The following is a 21,808-nucleotide window of genomic DNA, read 5'->3' as shown; positions in this document are numbered from 1 at the left end:
CTAACACCACCACTGTAAAAAATCAGAGTGCCTAGGTTTATTTACAATTAACCATTTCACATCAAACCACTCGGAATGATTTATTTATATCTTAGAGACTAAATTATGCAGAGGAATTTCTCTTTAAACGCTGCAAAACCTGCGTCTAGTCTTGTAATTTGTGCAGGAGCAACAAAAATGTGCTGGACGGTTTGTGTATTGATATTTATTTGCAGAAAAGCTCCAACAAAAAAACTGATATTTAGTGACACTAGTTTACATTCACTGTCTAGGGATTCATTCATACAGTGCCCTCCACAAATATTGGAACCCCTGGTAAACATAAGCAAAATGACTGTGAAAACTTTCTTCAGTGCTTATGCTTTTGATTTTTCTTTCAAAATATTAACAAAAATCTAACCTTTATTTGAAGTATATTGGCTGAAAGAAAAAAAATAAATCTTATCATTAAAAAAGTATTTTTTTCAAATCTGTGTGTGCCACAGTTGCTGGCACCCCTTCATTTAATACCTTGTGCAGCCTCCTTTTGCAAAGATAACAGCTCTGAGTCTTCTCCTGTAGTGCTTAACGAGACTGGAGAACACATGGCAAGGTATCTGAGACCATTCCTCCACACAGAATCTCTCCAGATCCTTCTGAGGTCCATGCTTGTCCATGCCTCTCCTCCTCAGCTCATCCCACAGGTTTTCTATAGAGTTTAGGTCAGATCGCTGGGGTGGCCATGACAAAACCCTGATTTTACAGTCAGCGAACCATTTTTGTGTTGATTCTGAGGTGAGCTTTGCATCACTGCCCTGCTGGAAGATCCATCCACAGAGCAGTTTAAGTTTCCTGGTAGAGGAAGCTTATATGTTGTGGTTGGATCTTCTGGTTTTGATTTAATATTTGCTGGTACTTGATGTCCATGATACCATATAGTCGAACCAGCTGTTCTGAGACTTTGGAAGAAAAACAACCCCACTGTATTACACATCCACCACCATACTTCACAGGGAGATAAGGTACTTTTCTGCATGGCTATTGTTCTCCCTATGCTGAAGTCACCTCTGGTGTTTGTTGCCAAAAATTTCTATTTTGGTCTCATCTAACCATAAAACACGGTCCCACTAAAAGTTCCAGTAGTAACATTTGGCAAACTGTAGGCACTTGAGTTTGTTAGTCTTTGACAGCAAGGGCTTTCTTCTGGCAACACCCTCAAACAACCTGGGGTTATGTAGGTGGCGTATGATTGGGAGACCCCAAGTTCTGTCCCTAAGACCGAACTAATTTCTGCAATTTCTCAACAGTGATTCTTGAAGATTCTTTGGCCACTCGAACCAGCCTCCTAACTGTGCAGGGGGTCAATAAAGACAAACGTCCTGTTCCTGGCAGATTCGTAACATGTCCATTTGCTTTCAATTTCTTAATTATTGCCCTAAGAGTGGACATGGGCATTTCCAACTGTTAGGTATTTTCTTGTAGCCATTTCCTGATTTGTGCAGCTCAACAACATTTTGTCGCACATCATTGCCATATTCTTTCTCATAGTGATGGATAACTATGAGAATTTGGCCAGTGTGTCACCTCATATTTATACCCTAGTGAAACAAGAAGTCATGGCTGACCATTTAAGTGTTCCTAATCGCTTGGTGAACTTTAAAAAATAAAATACTACAGGTAATATACTTCAGTTAGATTTCCCTCATAGGAATTTCTAGGTGTGCCAACAATTGTGGCACACAAAGATTTAAGAAAAATATTTATTTTATAACATTTAGGCTTTTAGGAATAAAACATCAAAAGGATAAGCAATAAAGAATATTTTTACAGCCATTTTGCTCATATTTACAATTTTTGAAAGGAAAGTTTATAGTTAGTGGTCTAAGCACTGAACATTCTGTTTACCTAAGACAGTTTCTGAGGCAATACATGTTCTGATTTGTTAGTACTCACAAATCTGTTTTTCTGATTTAGCAAACGACAGCATGGAAATCTTTTACCATGAATCATTATTCTTCAAGAACTATCAATCTTAATTCTTCATACTGAAAAATGAGTGAGGGATCAAACAAATCCCTTGGAAGCGTCCTAATAAAAAATGCCATTGAGCAGCCACACTTTCCTGCTAGAAAGGCCTTCCAAGACCATTAAGCTCCAACATCAAAATGAGAAGAGACAAGAACGTGTCCGTTTGGAGATGGGGGGAGCGTGTCTGGAGGGGGCTGTGGTTTGCCACAGGCGATTCTGACAGAGATGCCACGGAGTCGAGCTGTCTTTAGCTGTCTTCGGAGTCATGTGAGGGTATTGATGAAGAGAGGCCACAGAGAGACCACAGAGCCCTCTGGGATTCAGCACAAACACCGCCACGGGAAACGCTCGGCCTACGGAACTATAAATCAATTTTACTACTCACTTCAGTGGGTTTATTCAAATTACAAAACTACATTTGGGGAAAAGAAAAAAAGGGGGTGGGTGGGGGTTGCGTAAAAACAAAAGGATTTTGCAATTTTCTGGTATATCTGATCTTATGTAACTCAATAAAATGAACTGAATTAAATGGAACGGAGTACAGTCGTATGCAAAAGCTTGTACGCACCTGGTCAAATTACATGTTTTCTTTATGTTCTAAGTGATAATAAGTACACATCTTCTACAAACTAAAAATAAAAAATAAACTACTCAGTGGTTGATGTGCATTTTTCTGTAGTTCTAATCAGTTTATCCATTTATCCATTTTATCAGCCCATCTCAAAGGATATTCCAGTGTTCTTCAACCTGATCGCTATCTGCTGCATCTGTAGCGTACGGTCAATAATCGCAAACAATAATTTCTCTGTAATTAACAGAAGAAAAGGCAGCGTGTTGACTTGAAACACACTTGTAATAGAAAACAATGGTGCTGTAAAATTTTCCCACCAACTTCTATTACAATGGCTTTAAGTCAATGGCTTTAGTGTTGTCAGTTTTTTTTACTACACTTCAAGAAACGTAAATAGTCAATGTATACATGTTGCTAACTCTGACTGGTACTTTCGCAGGTCTGACGTAAACTGCACCAAATTTAGTCTCATCCAACTCAATCCCAACTCAAATCGAACTGAAGAAAACAGCAGAAAAAAATCACCAGAAAAGACCAACATCATTCTTTCTCTGCCAATTCATTGAAAAAAAAAACATGACAGAACTATAGATAACAACGTAACAATGAGTAGAAAGGGGCTTTAAGTGAAAAAATTAATTATATGAAAAATGTAGGATTTGGGCCCTTATAAACAGGTATACAAACACATTGGAAAAATGGACAGAAATATGTTCAATGTGGACCAGTTTGGTGCTGCAGGAGTGGAGTAAGGAGTGCTGTACTTTACCTCTGCTTTCTTCTGCTGGATTTGAGGGATGAGAATATAACTGCGCTGGAAAACTCTCCTCTGCTGTTCTATCCAACAGAGTGTGACTGGTCCTGATTGCTGTGTAGATACATAGAGAGAAAAACAAAGAGATGGAGAGACATTATGTAGCACCACAACCAGTAAGGGTGAGTCAGTTAAGTCATTTATTTTCCTTTGACTTTCCTCTTCCTTATGCAAGTGAACTATCTTAAACCTAATCTCCTCAGAAATCTCTCCTTTAGCCATTTTAGACTCACCTGAGAATTAAGGTGTGTTAAGCTGAGGTGTGTTTGGGTAGTTGCTTGTGTGAATGTTAGTGTTTGTTTGTTTGCTTGAAGAAGAACAAAGTCAGTGACACATTTGGGAACAGCCTTTGTTAGAGGACACAGTCGTAACTGGTAGGTTTTAAAATTGGAAGGATGGAACAGTTGAAGTGGTAATAGAGTGAACAAAAGTAAAGAGTGGACAAATTAAACACTGATGGATCTGATATTATACTATCTCAGAGGCTTTGGTGTGATTTCCTGTTTGCTGCTTTTTTTCTGACACTGAAAAATAAATACCATGTACTTAATGGCTGTTTTGACTGGAAATTGCATTAACAAAAGAATGGTCTCTGACTTTTCCACAGTACTGTATATTCTTACTATAATTAATAAATAATCAGTAATGATTTTGGTTAAAACTTAATTGCTTTAGCACCCATTTCTATAAAGTAACTGACCCTAAAAAGTCACTTCTGGGAACATCTATAACCTTAGTAAAACAACAAGGCTTTGTTCAAATTACACAAAAGGATGCACTGATATGAGAATTCTGGGCTGACGCCGACATCCCATAGTTTGTTTTTATTATATCTACAGTGGCCAGAAATTTGAAACCTTTGTTTTTAATGGAGGTCTGCACACCTGTGCCGGTACTCCAACAAGCACTGTTCAATTCCTCAGCGCGTCACAACATTGAACTAAAGCTGTATCGAGACCACAGAAAGCCGCAGTAGATCACAGGTGGCTTGAAATTTACCGAGAGAAAGGCAGTCAGTCTTTTAGGTAAACAGACAATGGTAAGCTAATGGTAAGCTACCTCAGCTAACGTTACTATCTGAGCCTTTTCAGCTCGTATCTTTCAGCTCAAAAACAGCGAGTCTGTGAAGACTAAGCTGTTGTAAACTGATACCAAGCGTGATAAGTGATGAACGCTTTATTTCATTCAATTTAAACAAATAGAGTGTAAAAAAATAAACTTAAACCTAGCTTTTATCGGCTCTCTCTGCTGGCACCTTGGGCACCAGAATGACTTCTTGGTTTTGCTTGTGTGCACAGTGTTATGGGAGACATTTTAGCTGCAGTACTGTAGAGTAGCTTGATCAAATATCGGTTTGATCGGCCCGGAGCCAATGACTTTTCAAAAGGATCGATATATCAACCGATACAGATATGATTCTGATATCATTGTGCATCCCTAAATTACACCTTTTAGAACTGACCCCCGAGAACTTCTCAAAAGCAAAAAGGTGCATTTTAATATTAATTATTTCACTGCTCAGTAAAAATTCTGTGCAGATTTTAAATGTTCAATCAGTTGCATATTTATATTTGTAAGTAAAAGAGATATTATATTAACATTATTTGAATATGATGAAAATTCATTGTGCAAAAAGTCTTGTTATGTAGAAACAAAAAAGATTTCTGCTAACATTTTGCCATTTTGACAACAAAATAAGTTGGAATTACAGACTTAAACCAGTCTAGAGAACTTAGCTTGTAATTAATGATATAACTAATTATGGAATAACAACTATGTTTAAACTGTACAGCAAAACATCAGTAATAAGTCTCCTAGGGGTTCATTTGACCAGGATATTTGGAATAAATCCAAGTAATATTAAGATTCCCACATATCATAGAACGTGTCATCTTTATGATGCTGAATTAATATAGTATATAATTAAATTCTGCTAGCATCCCTTTCAGAGTCCTGTAGTTTTTTAGATTCAAGTTGAATTAATGAAGTTAATAAATACATGCTGATAAAGTTTATCAACTCATATAGCTATAACAAAAAAGTACTGCTTTTAAAATGAAAAAAAAAAGAAACTTTTTTTAAGGTCAAATTCGAACAAAGAAGACAAATATAATTAATCGGGATTACCAACACAAACTAAGACAATTAACAGTGATTAACTACTTTAAACGTTTGACAGCCATAAGAAAAAAACAAAAAGGCTTCGACTTTCCTGACCTTAGTCTTGTAGTTTTTCTACCTGAGTCATCCCATTGTTTGTTGGTCTGCTTTTAAATGTTCCTCACGTAGGCCACGTTTTCAGATTCTGACTTGCTCATCCTCTGGAAAGAAACTTCACATTTCCCAATGACTGACTGAAGCAGGCCACGTTACAAATAAGATCAATTTTACTTGTGACTTCACTCTCGCAGCTGCTGCTTTGTAAAAATAAAGGCGACATAAAGTGTTCTTTCGAGAGTTGCCATAGAAGAAGTACTTTTAATTCCCTAAAGAATCTTTCAATGAAGTGGTTTAAATTTTTTTTAAAGAGCCATCCATTGAAGGGAGGTTCCTCTAAGAAAAAAGGGGTAAGTGTAGGTTTCTTTTACTCATAGCAATAGCTTCTACAAGGATCCATTAAAGAACCATGTATAACTGGTTTTCCATCACAGAACGTTTGACCATGTGAAAAAACACTTATACAGTCAAATGGATCTTTGATTGTTTGTGATTTTATATAGAAGCACTGCCTTTTCCAGAGAACCCCTGAAAAAACAATCCTTAAAGAGTTGTCATCGCTATAAAGAACATTTTGCCTCCATTATTTTTGAAAGTACAGACATAAAAATGATAACAGCACTAACAAAAGTCCATTCTAAATGACCACGGTATCAGCAGATATTTTCTTAAAAAAACTGTGTACACTGAAAAAAATGATTTATGGCCATCATAAACATTAAGCAAAAATTTTACATAAAACTTAAAATATACTTATTTGTATTCGTATATGGCGTGGTGGACATGAAATGGCTCTTCATACTTTTACAATCTCCTGCCATCCTTTGTTATAAAGTGCAACCGCAATGAAATAATGATGCGCATTAACTTAATTTGTGTTTGTAATGTTTTTGACCATATATTAATGTTTCATTTTGCTTATTTTGAGATACTCTAGACAACGCCAGCGAACTAGCTAGCTAGTATCCTTGCTAGGTCTGCTGTCATGTTAACAGGTACAAAAGGTAGAATAAACAAACAATGGGAGTGATTTATTGTAAAGCATAGTAAGTAAAGATGTATTCCATTAATATTCAAATCAACAGTTCATGGTTTTTGTAACTGTAGGTGACCTCGACATATTAGCATGGCATGAAGAGACTGATAGCGTTAGCTAGCTAACTTGCATGACGGTTAGCATGAGAGTTGCACCTCAATAGAAATGTTGTGCACATAAACATTTACTTTAATTAGTAGTTAATTTGCAAGTGAATAGAAATTCTAAACCAGGGAATTTGATCACAGCTGAAATATATAAAGTTATGTTTATTTCTTTCACATTAGACTTTAAAAAAGTTTACATGTGTCTTGTAATGTTCCTCAGCAAATACTGTTTAATACAGTTTGGACTACAATAAATGTTTGTGAATTTCACATATATTGTTATTTAATACATTTACACAGTCTAAGTAACTGTGCTGTGAATACAGAAGGTACTATTAACTCTTTAGAAATACATAAATGTTATGTAAAAGAACTGTATAAATCCTACAAGCACTTCCAATTTAAACGTTATTTAATTCATTCAGGTTTAATGAACATGATGGAGAATTAAATTATATTACCATTTTATACATTAGATTTATGTATTTAAATTGACTGGAAAATTGACATGTAATTAAAATACACAAGTTTTAACTTTTGGGCTTAAATATTTTTTTGAGTGTATTTACCATACTCCAGAAAAGCAGAGCATTTAGGTAATGCTGGGCTACTGCACTAAAATATCTGCATTTTATTCATTTTACTGCATTTGTAGTCTGGTACAAGTAAGTTTTATATTTATCCATAATGCTAATCCAGTTGGATCCAGTCCCAATTTCTACATTTTATACATGTTAATGTATCATGCATCAGCAGATATATGCATGAAAAATATCTGATATCATTTTTGGGCTTCTATATTTCCAGGTATATTGATAAGAACAATAGTTTAGTCACGTATAACAATTTTAAGTAGTCCCCTGGCTCTTTATTTGCGTTAGATTGAAGTCCTCCCAAGCAGAAGTAAACTAAGACTATTTCCTTTCATTGCTAAGGTAACGAAAAAACACGACTGCTATCTTGGAGGGTTGTGTCTTTAGGGAAAAATACACTTCTGTTGTATTTCTGAAGGTTAATATATTTGAGGAAAGCTAACAATTACAGAAACAGTACATAACCTTCTGTCCTAGTGCATCTTTTACTTATGTCAAGGTCCCAGCACATCTCCGGGCTGTCCGCCTTTTCGTAGCTAGAGACTGAAGACCCCCGTCTGTTTGTTGACAGAACATAAAACTTCACTATTTAAGTGGAAGCAGTTGAGACCCCCTGCCCCCACCACTATTCTTCCTGTACTAAAACTATCCTTGGGTTTCAATAACATCAGCTGTATCCAATTAACATGTAAAGCCTTTGGCATGGCTCTCGATATGCTCTTCGTGCTTTACCAGACTGTGGATCAGCAGAGCCAAGTTTTATACTATAAATCTCTGTCAATTTATTTTAGAAATGTAATTCTAAATTGTGATGCTGCTTATTGTTTTTTCCTGTCTTGTAAAGACAAGGTCATGTAGAGAACATGAACAACATGCGAACAGGTGAAAATGTCAAAGACCGTGACGTTTACAGTGCTTAGATTTCACCTACCAGACAAGTTCACTATGTCTTTATATTAAAAGCATGTGATCTCAGTGGGCACCACTCAGTAATTTCTAAACTGACTTGCACAAGACAACTGGGATAAACATCCTAATTTAGTTAGAGTATTTTTTTTAAGCAAATCTTTCCAAACATGGGATCTCTTACAATTCAGCACTTGTGAAAAAGAAAAGTAAAATGACCATTAAAAAGGAATTTCCACTGTTTTTCACTGTTTACATATGGCAATACTTTGTCTTTTGATGGTTTGGAAAACAAACGTAGACATGCTCTAATCTTCTCTTTGGCAAGAATTGAACATCCTAATCCAGTTAACCCTGTCAAACCTAATGCATTGTTAGTGACACATTCAAAGTCCAAAGTCATAAAATAGTTACGATGTGTGCAGATCCATGTTGGGCATGGTAAAGTTCTGTGTAGAACTGGAGCTTTACGTGTGCTACTGTTTTCAAACACTACATAAAAAAAACGGAATTAAGATCAATAAGTGCCTGTCGCTGATTTCTTTCAACAATGTAACAATAAAAGGAATTAAAGGTCTTTTCGGGTGTTTGTTAATGTAAAACGGTAATTTGTAGGACCTGCCCAAAAAGCTATTTACTGGCTTGAAATACACTATATGGCCAAAACACTGACTTCAGGTGTTTGAAGCACAGCCATTACTAAACAGTGTGTAAAATCAAGCACATAACAATGCAGTGTCCATCAGCAAACACTGGTAGCAGTATGGGGAATGGGTCGTACTGAAAAGCTCAGTGACTTTAAACTGTCATAGGATGTCAGAGGATGCCACCTTTGCCATACGTCAGTCTGTGAAATTTCTGCCCTGCTACATTTGCTCTGGACAACTGTAAGTGCTATCATTGTGAAATGGAAACATCTCCATATTAATGCCCATAGTTTTGGAACAGGATGTCCAACAAGCTCATATAGGTGTGATGGTCAGGTGTCCACATACTTTTGGCTCATTAATGAACTTTGTGGCAGTGGAAGAGGGGAGTCTCAGTTTTTCCCATGAGCACGTGATGAGTGCTTCTCCCCTTATTGCAAACAGCCGCACCTTGTCTGGGGAGGAGAATTCATCACATGCTCACAGGAAAAACTGTGACTCCCCCTTCCACTGCCACAATGTTCATTAATGGGCCAAAAGTATGTGGACATCTGTATCTGTCTTTCTCTAGTGTGAGAGAGAAGAAGCTGGCCTCCTGGGAAAAGTGGAAAAGGGACGGAAAAGAACACAAAGGACTCCTTATCGAAAATGCTAAGTAAGACGCCTTTTTCGATTTGTATTGGTTGCACTTTAAATGTGTAAATAAAACACTTTGGTTCACTTGTGCCGGTGTTTGTTTGTGTTTCCCAGTGCGTCAGCCCTTCCCCAGGCCAGGGAACTACAACTTAAATTTTTCGTTTTAGTATGTTTTAATTATTTGCTTTGATTCATTTTATGAAGTTGTGCTATTTGGCTAGTTCACCATTTTTTAATCATGGAAAGCAGCAGTGGGGGGGCTGAGGTAGGCAGAGTTCAGCTCAGTCATGGCTGAGCTGCAGAGAGTGGAGAGGTGGATTGAGAAGCTTTTGAAGCTAGACTCATCTGAACACAAGGAGGACCACCCTAGAAGTGGCTCAGCTGGTGCAGCCTGTCCCCAGGGACCCAGTACAAAGCTCAGAGGACACATTGCAAGGTAACAAAACTGATGAAATTGTAATCATTTCTACCCTGTGAAATGCTGCTCTCAGTCCACAGCCTAAAGGGTCTCGTTCACCCCTGTGCCAGATATCTGTGCCTAGGAGCGGCGACGTCAGCAGCAGGTTCCACTGTTCCCCTCCTCATCCACTACCAGAACTCACCGTAACACACAGGGGTGAGGCTCTGAACTCCCCAGTTTCAGCGTTGTCCTCACGTGTGACTGCTGGTACTCGGTTAAGTTTCACTATACTTACATATTTGAGATGATTGAGCAAACTGATCGTGCTTCCTCTTATCATAAATTCTGCACTGAGCATTTTTCTTAATGTAATTTAAAGTGCTCCCATACATGGAATTTCCCAGGCATCACTGCTTCAATGGCCATGTGCACTGTGCTCTGAGGCGATATGACATGGGCACCTGGCAATTTATGACGTATTCAGCTATATCAGCTATATTTTATTTTTCCATATATTGTATTATAGCCTTTGCAGATGAAAAACATTGTAGTTTAGGCTACAAATTGTGTAGCCTAAAAAAGACAAAGTTTCTAAATACTAAATTAATTATTGAATACTAACATAAAGAACCAGTACTTGAGTACTCAAGTTAGTCAGGCCAGCCATAGTCATTTTTGGCTACAAACGCAATATAAATCTCAATTTTCAGCTTTATTAGATAATGTTCTTCATCACGATTAATGCAACATCCCATCGAGATCTCTCATTAGTAAGGATTAAAACGCAGAAATAGCTGCAAAACTTTAAAGCTTGTCTTTTACTGACTTAAAACCTATTCAGATGAGATTAGTTTTCCATGAGGAGGTGGGGATAATACAAGTTTACCACAGGACATCTGTAATGTTTATGACCAATTCACACTCGATTTACACTCTCTTTACTCCAGAAAGGAGTACAAAACATGTCAAAACATTTAGCCGTTTTGTAGTTTACCCTAACCATCTGTCTTGCTGTCTTAAGCGAATGCACTGTGTCATTAGCATTACCATTAGCCTGGGAATTTACAGCCAACAACCAACTTAACCACATAAAATCAAACTGTTTTCAGGTTATTTTTACGTTCTGAGTTGTACACGTGACGTATGACAGTAACGTTAGGCCTACATATCAGCTTCATTTTAGCCACAGTGAACAAAAGTAAGCGCTTATTTGAAGTGCTTCCATACTTTTCCACAAAATATGATATTTTCACTGACATGTCTATTCGCATGGGATTAATATAACCTAGGTTTTTTCTACTGCTCGTACTGATGTGGGAGCACAGAGTCTGTCAAATGACTGACATGGCACATTCAGACAGGACAAAGGTCACTGAGTAATATGTTTAAAATGACATTACCCCACCTCCCCATGTAAAACTAATCCCAGTCCAAATAGGGCTTTATTCCAATTATAAATATATATTCTCTAACATTTCAGTACCTATCAAAAAAGTCTCCAAAACCAGCATGATGACCATTAAAAGAGCACTTATACTGTTTTTTAGTTTTTACAAATGTAGAAATTCTATGATCTTTAGCTGAAGATGAGAAAAAAGCTATTTTGGGACACATAGTCAAATTACTGTGCTTTACTGCCTTTCTGGTACCTCCACCTCGTAGCCTCATACACAGTAATTAGAAACCTGAGTACAGCCCAGCAAAATGAATCATATCAGGCTAAAGTGATGTTCATTATGAAAGAGAAAATGTTGTCTTAGCATAATTTCTGCTGATTGACTATCTAAGTGAGTTGTCCTTACTTCACCTGCACTTTCCCAATTGCACTGCTCTGCACAGTGAGCTTGCCAGACATACACTGGTATGAGGCCACTTGCTTATTAGGAGAACAACAGATTGTTTTCCCTTTCCAGAAAAGATTTTCTGCCATATTTTCAGTATACAATGTCATATTTAAAAGTTGAAAATCGGTCACAGCTAGCCAAATGCCTTACCCGTGGGTACAGGACAAAAAATGCTTTGCACAAGCTCAAATATTTACACAAAACAGCATGTTAAGCTAACTTCATGGCCTGATAACCAATGTCATGAGAGAAGATTTATCTTATCATGGGTCGACAGAGTTACGTCACCAAAAACAGAATATCTCAACCATGAAAAAGCAGATAATAACACAGTCTTTCACAGTTTCCTTTTTATCCAGAGCTTAAGGGTATCAAAATGAGAGTCTTAAATCTGTCCCCTGATGAAAGGAAGTAAATCTCCACTTTTAGAAGACTGACTGGGTGAGGCTGATAAAAATAGACACACAAATTTGGAAACAAAAGCCACTGAGAATCAGCAGCTATATTCATCACACTGAAGAGTGTGAACTCAAAAGGGCGATAAGACAGAGTGACGTACTACAACTTCAGCCCCGGGGGAGCATCATGTGACAAGATATCATGTGATCTACCCTCAAACACACAATGATAACTTGTAATTGGAAAAAAGGAAACTGTAATGGTTGTCAATCGTTTTGGACAAGTTAAAATTTGCTTGAACCCCCACTCCAGCAGAGTGTCATCAAATAACAATAACATCTATACAGCCCCATGACACACAGTCACACTGCTGACATTTTAAATTGAGTTACTGAAAAAGTTCTTAATGGCAAGCATTCCGGAGAAGAAGCCAATTTTTAAGGTCTCAAGGCGTGATGACCCCCAGACACAACAGGCTAACATCTGGCCCAAAAATGCAGTTGGCCTAAATGCGCTCTTTCAAAGCAGCTGGTACAATGATCACACTCAGCCTAATACAATCCCTATGCTGGGAAACTATGTTGTTGTAGCTAATCTAAACTAAGCAAATAGGAAACAACTAAACTTGCTAATATGCTAACATAGCTCGGTCACACAACCAAAAAAAACCAAAATCTACATTCAACAGTGTTGCCAGAAATATACAAAATAAATAACATTCAAAGTTAATAAAGCACTGTACATTTTCAAGTTCTGTGCTACAGTTCTCATTAGGAAGAATGGGCAACATATCACTGCTGTTGGAAGAAAACCAGTGCTTCTTTTCAGTTTTTGACTTAATTTGAAAATGCCTGTTTCCCTTTGCATTGTTTGTAAATTTCATGAAGAATGGACCAAAAGAAACAGCCCAAAATGACTTGAAAAAATGTCTGGTTCCACTGACTTACATTAAAAGTAAAGCAGGTTTTTTCCTTCTCCTGTAAAGTTAGCATTTTGTAGACACAAGGTTTTGTTCCGACAACAGAGATATGCTACAAAAGAATGCATTTGTGGGTGAAACATAGACCTCTGAAATCATGTGTCATTCTGTTTGTCTCTTGCCCATATAAGGAACTTTCTCTTCTATGAGAAAAATGAATGCACTTTTTGAAAATTGCTGCTATGGTGCTTGTGCTAAACAAAAATGTTCTAAAGCCAATGCATTTTGTCCTATGTACATTTTCCCTGATAGTCATTGGATCCACTGAATTATGAGATGATTTAGCAGTCAAAACATAAATAATGATACATGCTAAAAGCAAGCTAACATGATTTCACATTAAAGTGATCTATTAGTATCCTTCAACACTGTTATAACAACACCAACCACTCAAACGAGCCTAAAACTGCCAAAGCAACGTAACTACCACATGTAACGTAAAGCTTGCTGGTTTACAAGAGGTATTTTGTTGAGTTTGCCAGTCATGGAATGTCAGTTTGTCAGTGTTAACCTGCATGTTGTAATATTTTACATAGTATGACTTTTTTTTAACATAATTTTTTACTCTTTAATGACCCCATAATTCAGAGGATCCAGCAACACTCTACGAATAAATACACAGAACAAAACATATCAGTTTTGGAACATTACTGTTTACCACAGGGCACAACAGCGGCAATTTCTCCTAGGGAAAAAATACTTCGAGTTTCTATTATGGTCACATCGCTGACTTCAGAATGACAGAATCCATGGATAGGACAATTATAACCTTTAGTAAGGCACTCTTATTGTAGCATCCAATGTTAGTCTGATGAAAGTAAGTACATCAGACAAATTCCACCAATCCTCACAGTATTTGTCAGAGCTTGCAATTTTGTCTAATCACTGCATTTTTTCCGCACTAAACATGTAAATCTGTGGCACTGTTTCAAAATGAAGCATACAGCTCCTATGCTATGCTCTGGAAAGTCCCGGTCTCAGCCGCTCCGCCCATACAGAGATGGACTATCTGATATCTAAGCTAAGCTGGCACAACTATCGTGATTTGTCAGATCCATTCTGATTGCCTCTCTGCATGTCCGTGTAGACGCTCTTCTGTGTCTTTCGCAAGCAACTGCAAAGTTCACAGTTTAAAATCTTTATAAGTCACTGAGTTGTTTTATTTGAAGCACTTAGTGGTTTTTAAGCAAGATATGTTGGCCAACACTTATTCATTTCCCACCTGCCTTACACATCAGCCAGCGAGACGCATTTAACGGTCCAGCAGCTCCAGTGGCTAATTATTTCCTGATTAAGGATGCATTTATTTAGGGAAACAGGTTTTGTATATTTCTTTATGGGACATAAGGTGCCTGAATGTAACTACTGCACCACTTCAGGTGGAAAATTTGAATAAGAAGCTGGCAAATACGACACCAACTCCAGATTAACTGTGTTTATTATTCAAGAGCTTCAGCAGTTTTGGTAGCCATTTTTATTAGTTTGTGTAAAATCTCTTCCACTGGAATTTTGTGAACTTGTGCAGGCTATACGAATCTAGTCCACCAAACAAGCTAATCTTCTAACCATAGCATTTTGTGAAGACTGAATCTAAAGTGTCCACACGTTTTTATCTTTTTCATGGTCACTAGTTTATTTTGCTTGGCCTTCAGCTACCTGCAGCATTGGAGCTGCAGCAATGGTAAAGAAATGATCTCTATCAGAGCACAGTCAGAGTTACAGCTTGCCTACCAAAATGCATTGTCTCAAACGCTGAGTTCTTTCAACAAAGAACATTTTGGTGCAACAGATTCACAGATTCAGTGGATACAACCCAACTCTGTCAACTCTTGCTGCTCTTCTACTTTTGCTTTGCCAAGACAGGACAAGCTGCCTCATTAGAATGTGCGATGGATTTGTGTCCAAGTGGTGTGGCATGTAGCCCACCTGTTTGGCCAAGTTTGGGCCAGGAGAGGAAGTACATCTGACAAACACACAGCTGGGCTTGGTTAGCCACATGCTCGTCCACTTCTTCTCCACTCAACCTGCCAACAAGCCTGAGCAGAAAGCTGTCCCTGCTCTCAGTGGACATCCACAGGCTTATGTGCCCCTCTGACTCATCTGCTGAGAGAGAGCCAGAGCCTGATGATGACAGGCTTGATCTTCTGAGGACTCAGGGCACTGGTGTACAGGATATTTTTACAACAGGCATAACCTCAATCTGGAAAGCAAAAAGACTCTTAATCATAAATCAATATTAATAGCCTACAGTATTTAATAGCCCATAAACTATTAGTTTTATCTAACAGTGCATTTTGAATCTCTGTAGTGGTTTTATTCCCTATTTGCCAGGTGTTTGCAGACATGATCACTGAACACAGTGGTTTCACGAGCCAACATTGTTGATATTTTTATTTCCACAAAGCATTTACATGTTTTTCTAGCCGATACAGATGAAGTGGACACAAATACGAACACAGTGATGCTGTGAGTTAATCTTTGTCAAATAAAAGTTGTGGTTGTAGTACTGTCATCTTATCATCTTTAATTTTTCTGAAACCAGGTATGTGCACAAGTACTCGAGTTCTAGGTTAACAGTTCAAGATGCGAGTATTCAAATACTGAAATCACTATTTGGGGATTTGTTACATGGCGTTTATGCCGTCATTCAAACAGCTAACAGATATGATCAGAGACATGGTCTATACAAATTTTATCTTGGGGGCAAACGATACGGCAAAAAATATCACAATCCTTCAAGACATATACACAATACACTATTTATATTTAGTTTTTCTGCGCTTTAATAAGTTGGAAGAGACAAAACAGAACCTGTCGTGTCACATTAAAAAAAAACAATAATAATCAAACAACTACAATGATTTTATTCAACATTTTACAAACTACACTAAACAAAATTCAATTCAACAGGCCTAATTGTGACGATGTTGAAGGAAAGAGGACAAGCAGCTACATCATAATAAGCCATCATAATGGACCAGACATAAGCTTGCAGTCTAATGTAAAAAATAAGTCCAGGCAATCAGCTGTGATGTTTTTTGCGTCCCTCATGACCTAAATTGTGGCCACTGATGGTCTCCATTTCAGTGAAAAACTCCACCTTCCCTGCCAGCTTTGCAGAGACAGATAACCATCTCAAAGGTGAGACCATCAAATGTGACAGACACAACACCTATCATTGTGTCTATCAGCCCACACAGCATGGCTTCTCTGCAGAGAATCACAGTACTTAATTTGTCCACGACATTCAAAATTGATTTTTACCCGTGACCAAAGCATCCCAGTTCACTTAAGGCTAATCCTGCTAGTAAGACACAGCAATCAGACCGAGCCTTGTGGTAATGATATACACACAGAATAGACCTTTGTGCCACTACCTCATGCCCCGTCCACAGGTATCTGGATATTTGTCAAAACAGCTTTTTCTTTCAGTTTTGTCCTCTTGTCCACACAAAAACGTCTTTCTTCGTGTTTTTTGCAAACATTCTCCAGGGTGGAGATTTGTGAAAAACACAGCTTTTTGTAAACGCTGTTAAATATGGAGGTAATTTTTCTGTGTTTCAAATAAAATAATAAAATCCACAACAAAAATAAGTATAAAGACATACAAAATTTGTTCCAAAGACAAATATGACAGTTAAATCGAATCAAATTTTTCCAAAAGATTAAAACTCATTTTAACTCATTATGATACAAATTTATTACTCATTTTGCCAGTTTTGCTTTTATTTCTTCCTATTTGCAGACTTTGTTGATATATTTCTTGCTTCTGGAAACGTTCTTCTGCTTCTGAAAACTTCACTTTGCTTCTGACTTTTGGCAAATTTCACGTGGGTCAGGCCTTATAAGAGGACATTCACCTGCACTCTCTACAAGTCAACAAATCTGGAGTGACAGGACTTCTGAACACATAGACTCTAAGAGCAGTGATCTGCCTTGAACATGCAGAACAGTTTGTACTCAGCGTAGAACTGCCAGAGTGGATTGTGCCAGCAGGTCCAACATTATAAGCAATGCTTGTCATATTCATTAATGTAACACGCTCAGGGTCCTGCATCACGCTGTGTAAAATATGTCTTTTGGAAACTGAAGTATATTAGGTAAAATTAGCTGTTGAACAAAGCTGTACCAGCAATCGGGTTTGTAGCTGCTAGTGCCAACTAGCCTAACAGTGTCCGCTAAAGGGCAAACTTTGCTGGCCGTGATCTTTGGGCCCTCAGGCGGCACTGCATTAAAAACAGACATGAGTCTGTAGTGGGAATCACTGCATGGGCTCAGGAACACTTCAGAAAACCACTGTCTGTGAAAACAGTTCGTCGCTACATCCACAAATGCAAGTTAAAACTCTAAAACGCAAAGAAGAAACCATAAATAAACAGGATCCAGGAATGCTGCCACCTTCTCTGGGCCTGAGCTCATTTAAAATGGACTAAGGCGAAGTGGAAAAGTGTCCTGTGGTCCGACAAATGAACATTTGAAATTCTTTTTGGAAATCATGGATGCTGTGCCCTCTGGACCACTTTATCAGCTTGTTATCAGTGCACAGTTCAAAAGCCAGTATTCATGATGGTATAGGGGTGCATTAGTGCACATGGCATGGGTGATGTGCACATCTATGAAGGCGCCATTAACACTGAATATATATATATATATATATATATATATATATATATATATATATACATATATGTTTTGGCAACATATGCTGCCATCCAGACGATGTCTTTTTCAGCAAAGGCCTTGATTATCACAGCAAGATAATGCCAAACCACATTCTGCATGTATTACAACAGCATTGCTCTGTAATAAAAGAGTCCAGGTGCTAAACTGACCTGCTGGCAGTCCAGACATGTCACCATTATGAAATGAAAAATACTGCGAATGAGACCCTGAACTGTTGAGCAGCTATAATCTTATATCAAACAAGAACAGGAAAATATTTCACTTACAAAACTACAGCAACTGGACTTCTCAGTTCCCAAACGCTTACAGAGTTTTGTTAAAAGACGAGGTGATGAAACACAGTGGTAAACATGCCCCCATCCCAACTTTTTTGGAACGTGTTCTTGGCATCAAATTCAAAATGGGCATATATTTTTCAAAAAACAATCAAATTTCTCAGTTTCATTATTTTTTATGTTGTCTTTGTAGTATTTTCCTTTAAAAATACGGGTTAATTGTTTTCCATATCATTGCATTCTATTTTTATTTACATTCTGCACAGCGTCCCTACTTTTTTGGAAATAGGGTTGTAGTCTAGAAGGCAGCATATAATGCTCCAAAATGTGTAAATATCTTTCATGCATTAATGGTGCTTTCAAAGACGTGCAGGTTACTAACTAACACACCTCCATACCATGACAGACTCTGGCTTTGGAACTTTACGCTGGTAACAATCTGGATGTTTCTTTTCTTCTTTGGCCTAAAAAACAAAACGTCCATTATTTTCATAAACAATTTGACTTGTCAGACAACAGTATGTTTCCATTGTGAATCAGTCCATGAGCTCGAGCCAGAGAAGTCGGTGGTGTTGTAAACACATGGCTTCCAAAGTGCAGAGCACAGTATTAACTTGCAACTGTGGATATAGTGAACAGTGTTTACTGACAATTTGTCAAAAGTATTCCTGTGCTCACGTGATGATATCCATCACAGAATCCTGCCAGTCATTAATGCCGTGCTGTCTGAGGCATTTAAGGTCACAGGCACTCAGTTGTGATTTTTGGCCTTCCCCTCCACAAGCAAAGATTTCTCCAGATTCCCCAAATCATGTGATATTATGCAAAGGATGAAATACTTAAAATCCTTGCAATCGCTTGTTGAGGAATGTTATTCTTAAACTCCTGGATTATTTGCTGACACATTTTTGGCAAAGTTGAACGCTTTTACCCATTCTTGCTCACTAGGCTTTTCCCGGATGCTCCTTTTATACACGATCATTGGTGCATCACTTGTATAAAATGGATTTTCAACATTTAACAACGTTCCTAGTCTTAAATTGCCCCATCCCAACTTTTTTGGAACTTACTGCATGCATCAACTTCAGTGAGCATATCTTTACAAAATAAAAAAATAAATTAAATTGGATTTACAAAGTGGATTTACAAATCACTGCTTTCTGTTTTTATATGCATTTCACATACTGTCCCATTTTTTTGGAATTAGTTTTGTACTATCAGAAGTACAACTAAATCAAAATGGGCAGCCCGATAACCACCTTTTTAAGTTAAAACATCCAATTTTTTTTTGTTTTCCTTTTTCAAGGTGCATCAATAAAGATACACTGTCTCTAGTGGTCACCAATGCTTCCCTGAAGATCTACATTTATGCTGAGTTCAGGTCAAACCTAGACTTCTAAAACCCAATATAACTGCTGCTAAACGCCCTTGGAAAAAAACATTAAACAAGCCTGTATAAGGCAAGTTTGGCTGATTAGAGCTGGAACTAAACTTTTTAGAAAGGTAAGGAGTTCAGGAGTTGTTGACAACTTGTTTGTTACATTAACTGTATCTGACTTCACTTCTGACTTACAATTATCTTTTTTTTTTGTACAGCATTTTATTTGCATAGGATTTCTCAAAAAGAGACATCACACTGAAACAGCTATAGAAAGCTCCAGGATCCAGACTGCAGTGTGCAAGTGCAGTTGTAGCAAAGCAAAGCTCATTCAGATGGCAAAATAAAAAAATCTTGAGCACAACCAGGGCTCAAAAGAAGCCCAGACACTTGACGATCTGATGGCTATAATGGCAAATACATAAAAGCGTTTGTGTGTATTTTTCACAAATCACTTTGGTTCTTCAATTACTATTAAAATAGCTTGTATATCATCAGAGTACGAGCTGATTTAAAGTTTAAACAAGAGTCTTTTCATCAGCCTTAGGCTTTCCAGAAATTCACAGTGTTGTCTTCACAAAATATGTAATGCCTAATGGCTTAGGAAAATGTGCCAATATGTGGGCTTGGCTATGGAGCACACATCTCCTTATGATCAGTGAGACAGCTCATAAATAAAAAAATAAACACATGTGTAGCACATTAATTAAGGTTTTCACAGATTACTCAAAACATATTCACAGCCAACAGTAACACTCAAGGGTTCACCATCCATTAGCGCACTGGTTGCATTCTTGGCTATATGTACAGCCCTGCATAACCACACTGTCAGCGCCAATGTTTTGCTATTTAAATCTTATCAAGGCAGCTTATGGTGTGGACATCACACAATAGACTGAGCCCTGAAGTTTGCCTGGAACTTTCTCAGGTATGTGCGCACTGTGTCTTAACAAAATTATTGGAGGATGATGATAACAATTTTCCCCATGCCTAGGTTTTAGCACGGGCATTATTCTGAGGCCTTGAACTGAAATTGCTATGAATGCTAACGTTAGGATACCAGTGTGCATTAAGATACAAGTGTAATCAACATGGAAATAGCTCCCTATAATTCATCTCTAGCCCTTGCTGCCAGATCTTGAGGCTTTTTAGCACAAAATGCAAAGCATAATAATCGCATGGCATAGTGTACACAGTCAACAACCACTCAAAGAGGTCAGACTCAAATTCATCTTTACAGAATATAAACTGAATGTAAATGTAATTCACTGCATAACCCACTACATAAATCAATATGTAGTTACATAATTACGATTCAATATGCAATAATTTACATATGACTTTCTTCTGCTAATTTTAGAGCCAGTTTCTATTTATTTGCTGAGTTTAATATATTGGAAAACAAAATTATCAAACATTAAAAAGTAATGGCACATTAAAATGTGCATAAGCAAATCAGAAAATCAACCAGACTTACTGCAAAAATATTATACGATTACTCAACCTATGTATAGATATGCAGTCTATCTAGTCTAGCTATCGTAATTGTATTCCACAGACAGATGAATTCGCTTGCTTCTAGACATAATGCAGATTGTTTTGCTTATTTAAAAAAAATAATGCTTGAAATAAGCTAAATTATCTGCCAACAGGATAAGACACTTTCACTACATAAAGTCACTTAAAACAAGGAAAAAATCATCTAGAAATAGGCTGAATAATCTTATAGTATTCCTAGAATGATCTCATGAGAAATATTAGATATACTGACTATGATGTGATATGAAGATGTTTCACTTACCAAGATATTATTCTTGACTGTAAAGAAACATATTTATTTTGTTAACATAAGACAGCTATTTCTTAAAACTGTGGATATTTTACTACACTTAGTTCCATGTTCATCTATGTATCTTTCTTAATATGGAGAGGCTTTACTTAAACAATGATTTGACAGTTATCTTTTCCGAACTACCTCCTCTCTCAATCCACCCTAATACATATCTATGTTTATCATGCGATGGCACATCACACCATATATATGCTCTCAGAAAAAAACATACTAAATACCTTTAATGGTATATTAACATTGTTAGTACCTTAGTGAATAAAAGCGTACTTATGCAGTACCTCTTTTGACAGAGTAACAGAATTTTTTGTTAATGTTTACCTTAAAATGAATAAGACTTAATAAATAAATAATGTTAGGAATGTTTCTGTACTTCTATATTCTAGGTGTAGGTCACTGGATTTCCTGTCAGAGCTCAGGAAGGCAGACTGGCAGGCCTGAACTTTCTTCATTTGGAATCAAAGGCC

General features: G+C 37.3%; 1 protein-coding gene across 2 annotated transcripts in view; it reads right to left on the bottom strand.

Moving 5' to 3' along the window:
- The window catches only part of ltk (leukocyte receptor tyrosine kinase), a 115,382-nt gene that overhangs the window by 73,482 nt on the left and 20,092 nt on the right, over window positions 1–21,808 (bottom strand). For both annotated transcript variants that reach the window (XM_036592678.1, XM_036592679.1), the window contains exon 2: window positions 3,348–3,446. In XM_036592678.1, the coding sequence (XP_036448571.1) occupies window positions 3,348–3,446 (99 nt within the window). The remainder of the gene's footprint in view (window positions 1–3,347; window positions 3,447–21,808) is intronic.

Source organism: Colossoma macropomum, unplaced genomic scaffold (assembly GCF_904425465.1).
Source record: "Colossoma macropomum unplaced genomic scaffold, Colossoma_macropomum, whole genome shotgun sequence".
In the NCBI taxonomy this organism is placed as follows: Eukaryota; Metazoa; Chordata; class Actinopteri; order Characiformes; family Serrasalmidae; genus Colossoma; species Colossoma macropomum.
The sequence above is the reverse complement of the archived record's forward strand: the minus strand, read 5'-3'. Positions and strand labels throughout refer to the sequence as shown.